A 12,239-nucleotide genomic window follows, 5' to 3' on the forward strand; every position below is an offset into this window, starting at 1 on the left:
TTGAGAAGGGGGATTTTAAAAAGCTCAAAACACAGTGGCTGTTGAAAGTCCGAGTTGAGAAGGGGGATTCTAAAAAGCTCAAAACACAGTGGCTGTTGAAAGTCCGAGTTGAGAAGGGGGATTTGAAAAGCTCAAAACACTGAGGCTGTTGAAAATCCGAGTTGAGAAGGGGGATTTTAAAAAGCTCAAAACACAGTGGCTGTTGAAAGTCCGAGTTGAGAAGGGGGATTTTAAAAAGTTCAAAACACAGAGGCTGTTGAAAGACCGAGTTGAGAAGGGGGATTTGAAAAGCTCAAAACACAGTGGCTGTTGAAAGTCCGAGTTGAGAAGGGGGATTTTAAAAAGCTCAAAACACAGTGGCTGTTGAAAGTCCGAGTTGAGAAGGGGGATTTGCTGCGTCTCTTACCTTGTCCTTGGCATCTGAGGTGAAGCGGCAGATCTGAGAGTCGTCGATGGTCGACCACATCTTAAACTGAGCCTTCCACTGTTCTACTGACACAGAGCTGTTCCCCAGGACCAGGCAGCGCTTACGGACCGTACAGGCTGCAGTTACCCCTACTAGAGACTTCCCCGCACCTGGGGAGAGGAGGAGAGATGGAGGACCACATCTTAAACTGAGCCTTCCACTGTTCTACTGACACAGAGCTGTTCCCCAGGACCAGGCAGCGCTTACGAACCGTACAGGCTGCAGTTACCCCTACTAGAGACTTCCCCGCACCTGGGGAGAGGAGGAGGGGGAGGGAGGAGGAGAGATGGGGGTAGGAGGAGGGATGGAGGGGGGTAGGAGGAGTAATGGGGACAGGATGAGAGATGGAGGGGGGTAGGAGGAGTAATGGGGACAGGAGGAGAGATGGAGGGGGGGGTAGGAGGAGTAATGGGGACAGGAGGAGCGATGGAGGGGGGGTAGGAGGAGTAATGGGGACTGGAGGAGAGATGGAGGGGGGTAGGAGGAGTAATGGGGACAGGAGGAGAGATGGAGGGGGGGTAGGAGGAGTGATAGGGACAGGAGGAGCGATACACTGAGTGAAGGGTTTAATATGGTGTATAAACTATCCACCATATTAAACCCCATATTAAACCCATATTAAACCCCATATTAAACCCCATATTAAACCCCATATTAAACCCCATATTAAACCCATATTAAACACCATATTAAACCCCATATTAAACCCATATTAAACTCTATATTAAACCCCATCACTCAGAGTATCAACTATCCACCATATTAAACCCCATATTAAACCCATATTAAACCCCATATTAAACCCATATTAAACCCCATATTAAAACCCATATTAAACCCCATATTAAACCCATATTAAACCCATATTAAACCCCATATTAAACCCCATCACTCAGTGTATCAACTATCCACCATATTAAACCCCATATTAAACCCCACATTAAACCCCATATTAAACCCCATCACTCAGTGTATAAACTATCCACCATATTAAACCCCATATTAAACCCCATATTGAACCCCATATTAAACCCCATATTAAACCCATATTAAACCCCATATTAAACCCCATATTAACCCCATTACTCAGTGTATAAACTATCCACCCATATTAAACCCCATATTAAACCCCATATTAAACCCCATATTAAACCCCATCACCCAGTGTATAAACTATCCACCATATTAAACCCATATTAAACCCCATCACTCAGTGTATAAACTATCCACCCATATTAAACCCCATCACTCAGTGTATCAACTATCCACCCATATTAAACCCCATATCAAACCCCATATTAAACCCCATATTAAACCCCATATTAAACCCCATCACTCAGTGTATCAACTATCCACCATATTAAACCCCATCACTCAGTGTATCAACTATCCACCCATATTAAACCCCATATCAAACCCCATATTAAACCCCATATTAAACCCATATTAAACCCCATCACGCAGTGTCTCAACTATCCACCCATATTAAACCCCATATTAAACCCCATATTAAACCCATATTAAACCCCATATTAAAAACATATTAAACCCCATCACTCAGTGTATCAACTATCCACCCATATTAAACCCCATATTAAACCCCATATTAAACCCCATATTAAACCCCATCACTCAGTGTATCAACTATCCACCATATTAAACCCCATATTAAACCCCATATTAAACCCCATATTGAACCCATATTAAACCCCATATTAAACCCCATATTAAACCCATATTAAACCCCATATTAAACCCCATCATTCAGTGTATCAACTATCCACCATATCAAACCCCATATTAAACCCCATATTAAACCCCATCACTCAGTGTATAAACTATCCACCCATATTGAAACCCGATCACTCAGTGTATCAACTATCCACCCATATTAAACCCCATATCAAACCCCATATCAAACCCCATATCAAACCCCATATTAAACCCCATATTAAACCAATATTAAACCCCATATTAAACCCCATATTAAACCCCATATTAAAACCCATATTAAACCCCATATTAAACCCCATATTAAACCCCATATTAAAACCCATCACTCAGTGTATAAACTATCCACCATATTAAACCCCATATTAAACCCCATATTAAACCCCATCACTCAGTGTATAAACTATCCACCATATTAAACCCCATATTAAACCCCATATTAAACCCCATATTAAACCCATATTAAACCCCATCACGCAGTGTCTCAACTATCCACCCATATTAAACCCCATATTAAACCCCATATTAAACCCATATTAAACCCCGTATTAAACCCCATATTAAAAACATATTAAATCCCATCAATCAGTGTATCAACTATCCACCCATATTAAACCCCATATTAAACCCCATATTAAAACCCATATTAAACCCCATCACTCAGTGTATCAACTATCCACCATATTAAACCCCATATTAAACCCATATTAAACCCCATATTAAACCCCATATTAAACCCATATTAAACCCCATCACTCAGTGTATCAACTATCCACCATATCAAACCCCATATTAAACCCCATATTAAACCCCATCCCTCAGTGTATCAACTATCCACCCATATTAAACCCCATATCAAACCCCATATTAAACCCCATATTAAACCCCATATTAAACCCCATATTAAAACCCCATATTAAAACCCATATTAAACCCCATATTAAAACCCATATTAAACCCCATATTAAAACCCATATTAAAACCCATATTAAACCCATCACTCAGTGTATAAACTATCCACCCATATTGAAACCCCATCACTCAGTGTATCAACTATCCACCCATATTAAACCCCATATCAAACCCCATATTAAACCCCATATTAAACCCCATATTAAACCCCATATTAAAACCCCATATTAAAACCCATATTAAACCCCATATTAAAACCCATATTAAACCCCATATTAAAACCCATATTAAAACCCATATTAAACCCATCACTCAGTGTATAAACTATCCACCATATTAAACCCATCACTCAGTGTATAAACTATCCACCATATTAAACCCCATATTAAACCCCATATTAAACCCATATTAAACCCCATATTAAACCCCATATTAAACCCCATCACTCAGTGTATAAACTATCCACCATATTAAACCCCATATTAAACCCCATATTAAACCCCATATTAAACCCATATTAAACCCCATATTAAACCCATATTAAACCCCATATTAAACCCATCACTCAGTGTATCAACTATCCACCATATTAAACCCCATATTAAACCCCATATTAAACCCCATATTAAACCCATATTAAACCTCATATTAAACCCCATATTAAACCCATCACTCAGTGTATAAACTATCCACCATATTAAACCCATATTAAACCTCATATTAAACCCCATATTAAACCCCATATTAAATCCCATCACTCAGTGTATAAACTATCCACCCATATTAAACCCATATTAAACCCCATATTAAACCCATCACTCAGTGTATCAACTATCCACCCATATTAAACCCCATATTAAACCCCATATTAAACCCCATATTAAACCCCATATTAACCCCATCACTCAGTGTATAAACTATCCACCATATTAAACCCCATATTAAACCCCATATTAAACCCATCACTCAGTGTATCAACTATCCACCATATTAAACCCATCACTCAGTGTATAAACTATCCACCCATATTAAACCCCATATTAAACCCCATATTAAACCCATCACTCAGTGTATAAACTATCCACCCATATTAAACCCCATATTAAACCCCATATTAAACCCCATATTAAACCCCATATTAAACCACATATTAAACCCCATATTAAACCCCATATTAAACCCCATCACTCAGTGTATTAACTATCCACCCATATTAAACCCCATATTAAAACCCATATTAAACCCCATATTAAAACCCATATTAAACCCCATATTAAAACCCATATTAAACCCCATATTAAAACCCATATTAAACCCCATATTAAACACCATATTAAACCCCATCACTCAGTGTATTAACTATCCACCCATATTAAACCCCATATTAAACCCCATATTAAACCCCATATTAAACCCCATATTAAACCCCATATTAAACCCATATTAAACCCCATATTAACCCCATCACTCAGTGTATAAACTATCCACCATATTAAACCCCATATTAAACCCATATTAAACCCCATATTAAACCCATATTAAACCCCATATTAAACCCCATCACTCAGTGTATCAACTATCCACCATATCAAACCCCATATTAAACCCCATATTAAACCCCATCACTCAGTGTATAAACTATCCACCCATATTGAAACCCCATCACTCAGTGTATCAACTATCCACCCATATTAAACCCCATATTAAACCCCATATTAAACCCCATATTAAAACCCATATTAAAACCCATATTAAAACCCATATTAACCCCATCACTCAGTGTATAAACTATCCACCATATTAAACCCCATATTAAACCCCATATTAAACCCCATCACTCAGTGTATAAACTATCCACCATATTAAACCCCATATTAAACCCCATATTAAACCCATATTAAACCCCATATTAAACCCCATCACTCAGTGTATAAACTATCCACCATATTAAACCCCATATTAAACCCCATATTAAACCCCATATTAAACCCATATTAAACCCCATATTAAACCCCATATTAAACCCATCACTCAGTGTATCAACTATCCACCATATTAAACCCCATATTAAACCCCATATTAAACCCCATATTAAACCCCATCACTCAGTGTATAAACTATCCACCATATTAAACCCATATTAAACCCCATATTAAAACCCATATTAAACCCCATATTAAAACCCATATTAAACCCCATATTAAACACCATATTAAACCCCATCACTCAGTGTATTAACTATCCACCCATATTAAACCCCATATTAAAACCCATATTAAACCCCATATTAAACCCATATTAAACCCCATATTAACCCCATCACTCAGTGTATAAACTATCCACCATATTAAACCCCATATTAACCCGTATCTTTCTCATCTCTTGATGAAAACACCGTACGATGTTCAGACGACACCTTGTGGTATTTCTCTTCCTTCAACAAAATATATTTTATTAAAAAAACTAAACTGAAAATACCTGCTCGTCGGGGGGATAGGAGCGCAGCTAGATTTTAAAACCTTGAACGTTACAACAAAATGTAGATTTCTGCCTAAATAGACAGACCCAGCAGTGTTTATTTAATAATGAGAGGGACTTAGACAATAACTAGTAATGCTGCATACTCCCAGAAGAGTTTACATCTTTCTGGTAGAAATGGTTATACATTGCTGAGGTGTGATCAGTTAGGGTTAAGGACACTAAGGACACAAGGACACAAGGACACTAAGGACACTAAGGACACAAGGACACTAAGGACACTAAGGACACAAGGACACTAAGGACACAAGGACACTAAGGACACTAAGGACACAAGGACACTAAGGACACTAAGGACACTAAGGACACTAAGAACACTAAGGACACAAGGACACAAGGACACAAGGACACTTAGGACACTTAGGACACTTAGGACACTAAGGACACAAGGACACAAGGACACAAGCACATAGTACTACATCTGGCCATCTTGATGTCACTAGCCACTTTAAACAATGTCCCTTCATATAATGTTTACATACCCTACATTACTCATCTCATATGCATACGTATATACTGTACTCTATATCATCGACTGTATCCTTATGTAATACATGTATCACTAGCCACTTTAACTATGCCACTTTGTTTACATACTCATCTCATATGTACATACTGTACTCTATACCATCTACTGCATCTTGCCTATGCCGTTCTGTACCATCACTCATTCATATATCTTTATGTACATATTCTTTATCCCTTTACACTGTGTACAAGACAGTAGTTTTGGAATTGTTAGTTAGATTACTTGTTATTACTGCATTGTCGGAACTAGAAGCACAAGCATTTCGCTACACTCGCATTAACATCTGCTAACCATGTGTATGTGACCATTAACATCTGCTAACCATGTGTATGTGACCATTAACATCTGCTAACCATGTGTATGTGACCATTAACATCTGCTAACCATGTGTATGTGACCAATAACATCTTCTAACCATGTGTATGTGACCATTAACATCTGCTAACCATGTGTATGTGACCATTAACATCTGCTAACCATGTGTATGTGACCAATAACATCTGCTAACCATGTGTATGTGACCAATAACACCTGCTAACCATGTGTATGTAACCAATAACATCTGCTAACCATGTGTATGTGACCATTAACATCTGCTAACCATGTGTATGTGACCATTAACATCTGCTAACCATGTGTATGTGACCAATAACATCTGCTAACCATGTGTATGTGACCATTAACATCTGCTAACCATGTGTATGTGACCATTAACATCTGCTAACCATGTGTATGTGACCATTAACATCTGCTAACCATGTGTATGTGCCAAATAAAATTTGATTTGATTACAAATATTATTAAAAACATTTCTTAATTAGTTTCTTCTATTCAACAAAAGTGGGGCAAAGGGGCTTGAAATGACTGAAACGCTTTAAATACAGTAACAACGATTTAAATACAGTAACAACGATTTAAATACAGTAACAACGAATTAAATACAGCAACGACGATTTAAATACAGTAACAACGCTTTAAATACAGTAACAACGATTTAAATACAGCAACGACGATTTAAATACAGTAACAATGATTTAAATACAGTAACAACAATTTAAATACAGCAACGACGATTTAAATACAGTAACAATGATTTAAATACAGTAACGACGATTTAAATACAGTAACAATTAAATGACTTACTACAAGATAAATATGATCACACTATGTGACAATACCGGCACTAATTCATATAACAGCCGACAGACAGTTTTTCTCCAATAAGTCCCTGGAGCAGACAAGAGACATCACTACAACATGTCCAGACCCGTTTCAACTTCAGCTGTAAGAGCCAAGTGATTTACTGGGAGGATTTGGAGCAGAGAGCTCAGAGATTGGGCAATTCTCGCACGACAAGACCGCAGGACCCCTTAACAACGACAAGAGAGCGTTTCGTACACCAAAATGTCAATCGGGAACCAGAATCCCCAAATATGGTACTTAAGGTCTAATTAAAGGCCTAACCTTTCCAAGGCTCTTAGGGTTTCCAAGAATTCAGAGAGGCATGTTCTGTGAGTAAGAGGTTTAGAGAAAGCCCACTTGATACGGATGGTCATTAAGGCTTTCTAGAAATCTCTGAGACTGTCCGGAACAACCACAGAAGACATGTTAGTCCTCGTGCAAAGCTCAACGACTCATTGGCCCGTCTCCAGAAGTCATTAACCCTTCAGGTCAGACCGATGCCTCCTGGTCATACCGACGCCTCCTGGTCACACCGACGCCCCCTGGTGACACCGACGCCTCCTGGTCACACCGACGGCCCCTGGTCACACCGACGCCCCCTGGTCACACTGACCGAATCTCACCTTCCTACCACCTCTTCTCCCACCATCTCCCACTCTCTCGCTCTCCCCCCATCCCTCTCTCTCCCCCTCCCTCTCCCCATCCCTCTCTCTCCCCCTCTCCCTCCCCCTCCCTCTTACCACAAGGTAGCACGATGACTCCCGAGCGGGCTCGGCCGTTACCAAACATCTTGCGGAGGCTCTTCTCCTGGTAAGGCCTGAGTACAGCTGTGGCCTTCAGGTCCATGTTGATGTCAGGGTTCACCGTGTCGTTGCGGAAGTCGTACTCGGCCAGTAGAGGATACTCCATGTTAATACACCTCTTCTGAAGCTCTTCAATCATCTCCTGGAGGGAAGGGAGGATTCGAGGAGACGTGAGAGCGCGTGTGTGTGTGTGGTAACAACAGAGAGTAAGGAGAGATGGCAGACTGTAGATAGTAGAGTTAGACTTTAAGGTTGTTCGAACATGAACACGTTATGAAGCCTTTGTCAGAGGGGCGGGGGGCATTTTAATGGTAGACCACAACTCATTAAGGGGCCACAGAGATCACAACTCATTAAGGGGCCACAGGGACCACAATTAATTAAGGGGCCACAGGGCCCACACTTCATTAAGGGGCCACAGGGACCACAACTCATTAAGGGGCCACAGGGCCCACACTTCATTAAGGGGCCACAGGGCCCACACTTCATTAAGGGGCCACAGGGACCACAACTCATTAAGGGGCCACAGAGACCACAACTCATTAAGGGGCCACAACTCATTAAGGGGCCACATGGCCCACACTTCATTAAGGGGCCACAGGGCCCACACTTCATTAAGGGGCCACAGGGACCACAACTCATTAAGGGGCCACAGGGACCACAATTCATTGAGGGGAAACAGGGACCACAACTCATTAAGGGGCCAAAGGGCCCACAATTCATTAAGGGGCCACAGGGCCCACAATTCATTAAGGGGCCACAGGGCCCACACTTCATTAAGGGGCCACAGGGACCACAACTCATTAAGGGGCCACAGGGACCACAACTCATTAAGGGGCCACAGGGACCACAACTCATTAAGGGGCCACAGGGCCCACACTTCATTAAGGGGCCACAGGGCCCACACTTCATTAAGGGGCCACAGGGCCCACACTTCATTAAGGGGCCACAGGGACCACAACTCATTAAGGGGCCACAGAGACCACAACTCATTAAGGGGCCACAACTCATTAAGGGGCCACATGGCCCACACTTCATTAAGGGGCCACAGGGCCCACACTTCATTAAGGGGCCACAGGGACCACAACTCATTAAGGGGCCACAGGGACCACAATTCATTGAGGGGAAACAGGGACCACAACTCATTAAGGGGCCAAAGGGCCCACAATTCATTAAGGGGCCACAGGGCCCACAATTCATTAAGGGGCCACAGGGCCCACACTTCATTAAGGGGCCACAGGGCCCACAATTCATTAAGGGGCCACAGAGACCACAATTCATTAAGGGTCCACAGGGCCCACAATTCATTAAGGGGCCACAGGGCCCACAATTCATTAAGGGGCCACAGGGCCCACAATTCATTAAGGGGCCACAGGGCCCACAATTCATTAAGGGGCCACAGGGCCCACACTTCATTAAGGGGCCACAGGGCCCACAGTTCATTAAGGGGCCACAGGGCCCACAATTCATTAAGGGGCCACAGGGCCCGACACGGCTTCCAAGTCACACAACCAAACCTGTCGGATCTCGAAGGACACGGTCTGCGTCTCCTCCTCCTCCTCTTCCTCCTTGTCCATCTGTTCATAGTAGCTGAATATGTCCTCTGGTACCTGGGTGGCTCCTGGCGTCTGGCCCTCAGGGGCCCCTGCTGACGTGGAGGCCCCTGCTCCGTTGTCCTGGAGGGACTTAGAGATCTGGCAGGGGTTGGAGGTTACATCAGTACAGGCTTTAACATACGCGTGTGTGTGTGTGTGTGTGTGTGTGTGTGTGTGTGTGTGTGTGTGTGTGTGTTAGCTGTTCGTACCGCTGACTTGCTGTGTACGACCTCAGTGATGAGCTCGGTGTCTGTTCCCTCTGCGGTTCGGAGACGACAATCTCTGATCACACTGTCCTGAAGAAGACGCTGGATTACCTCGGGGAACGCACTCTCCACAAAGTACCTGACACACACAGACACACACACACAGACAGACAGACAGACACACACACACAGCGTTGATAAAACATAAATATATGTGTTGTCATGTTATATATCTATATATACATATGAGTTGTCTCAGCCTACCGGCTGTGTGTGTGTGTGTGTGTGTGTGTGTGTGTGTGTGTGTGTGTGTATATATATATATATATATATATATATATATATGTTGTCTCAGCCTACCGGCTGTGTGTGTGTGTGTGTGTGTATATATATATATATATTAATGCGTTGTCATGCCTACCGGTTGTGTTTCAGCACCAGCTTCACCTTGCCGTAGCTCACAGTGCAGAGCTGAAAGAGGACATTCATCAGACTGCTTCAATAGACACCAGACATCACTCAGACCCCCCCTACAGAAAACACCCCCAGACACCCCCTACAGACACCCCCTACAGACACCCCCTACAGACAGACCCCTACAGACAGACCCCTACAGACCCCCCCTACATAAAACACCCCCCAGACACCCCCTACAGACACCCCCTACATAAAACACCCCCCCCAGACGCCCCCTACAGACACCCCCTACAGAAAACACCCCTACAGACACCCCCTACAGACAGCCCCCTACAGAAAACACCCCTACAGACACCCCCTACAGACGCCCCCTACAGACAGCCCCCTACAGACAGCCCCCTACAAACCCCCCCTATAGACACCCCCTACATAAAACACCCCCCAGACGCCCCCTACAGACACCCCCTACAGAAAACACCCCTACAGACCCCCCCTACAGAAAACACCCCTACAGACCCCCCCTATAGACACCCCCTACAGACACCCCCACCCCTCAGACCCCTGTACCACCACCACCTCCTCCCTGTACCACCTCCTCCTCCTCCCTGTACCACCTCCTCCTCCTCCTCCTCCTCCCTGTACCACCTCCTCCTCCTCCTCCTCCCTGTACCACCTCCTCCTCCTCCCTGTACCACCACCACCTCCTCCTCCCTGTACCACCTCCTCCTCCTCCCTGTACCACCACCACCTCCTCCTCCCTGTACCACCACCACCTCCTCCTCCTGTACCACCTCCTCCTCCCTGTACCACCTCCTCCTCCTGTACCACCTCCTCCTCCCTGTACCACCTCCTCCTCCCTGTACCACCTCCTCCTCCTGTACCACCTCCTCCTCCCTGTACCACCTCCTCCCTGTACCACCACCACCTCCTCCTCCTGTACCACCTCCTCCTCCCTGTACCACCTCCTCCTCCCTGTACCACCTCCTCCTCCTCCCTGTACCACCACCTCCTCCTCCTCCCTGTACCACCACCTCCTCCCTGTACCACCACCTCCTCCCTGTACCACCTCCTCCTCCCTGTACCACCTCCTCCTCCCTGTACCACCTCCTCCTCCCTGTACCACCTCCTCCTCCCTGTACCACCTCCTCCTCCTCCTCCCTGTACCACCTCCTCCTCCTCCTCCCTGTACCACCACCTCCTCCTCCTCCTCCTCCCTGTACCACCACCTCCTCCTCCCTGTACCACCACCTCCTCCTCCCTGTACCACCACCTCCTCAGACCCCTGTACCTCCTCCTCCTCAGACCCCTGTACCACCTCCTCCCTGTACCACCTCCTCCTCCCTGTACCACCACCCACAGCCTCAGACCCCTGTACCTCCTCCACCTCCTCCTCCTCCCTGTACCTCCTCCTCCTCCCTGTACCTCCTCCTCCTTGTATCTCCTCCTCCTCAGACCCCTGTACCTCCTCCTCCACCTCCTTGTACCTCCTCCTCAGACCCCTGTACCTCCTCCTCCACCTCCACCTCCTCCCTGTACCAGCTCCTCCTCCTCCCTATACCACCACCCCCAGCCTCAGACCCCTCCACCTCCTCCTCCCTATACCACCACCCCCAGCCTCAGACCCCTCCACCTTCTCCTCCTCCACCTCCTCCCTGTACCACCTCCTCCTCCTCCCTGTACCACCACCCCCAGCCTCAGACCCCTCCACCTCCTCCTCCTCCCTGTACCACCACCCCCAGCCTCAGACCCATCCACCTCCACCTCCTCCTCCTCCCTGTACCACCTCCTCCTACTCCCTGTACCACCTCCTCCTCCTCCTCCTCCTCCTCCCTGTACCACCTCCTCCTCCTCCCTGTACCA

General features: G+C 44.9%; 1 protein-coding gene across 3 annotated transcripts in view; it reads right to left on the reverse strand.

Moving 5' to 3' along the window:
* LOC118936674 (general transcription and DNA repair factor IIH helicase/translocase subunit XPB) overlaps positions 1-12,239 on the reverse strand; it is a 59,635-nt gene that overhangs the window by 41,110 nt on the left and 6,286 nt on the right. For 2 of the 3 annotated variants that reach the window (XM_090207010.1, XM_090207011.1), the window contains exons 4-8: positions 10,384-10,433; positions 9,966-10,101; positions 9,679-9,855; positions 8,099-8,303; positions 407-576 (exon numbers count right to left, since the gene is read on the reverse strand). In XM_090207010.1, coding sequence (XP_090063136.1) covers positions 407-576; positions 8,099-8,303; positions 9,679-9,855; positions 9,966-10,101; positions 10,384-10,433 — 738 coding nt within the window. Of the gene's footprint in view, positions 1-406; positions 719-8,098; positions 8,304-9,678; positions 9,856-9,965; positions 10,102-10,383; positions 10,434-12,239 lie in introns of all 3 variants that reach the window. The other variant, XR_016488232.1, reaches the window with a different exon arrangement.

Source organism: Oncorhynchus mykiss, chromosome 18 (assembly GCF_057628025.1).
Source record: "Oncorhynchus mykiss isolate SJ-2025 chromosome 18, ASM5762802v1, whole genome shotgun sequence".
Lineage (NCBI taxonomy): Eukaryota > Metazoa > Chordata > Actinopteri > Salmoniformes > Salmonidae > Oncorhynchus > Oncorhynchus mykiss.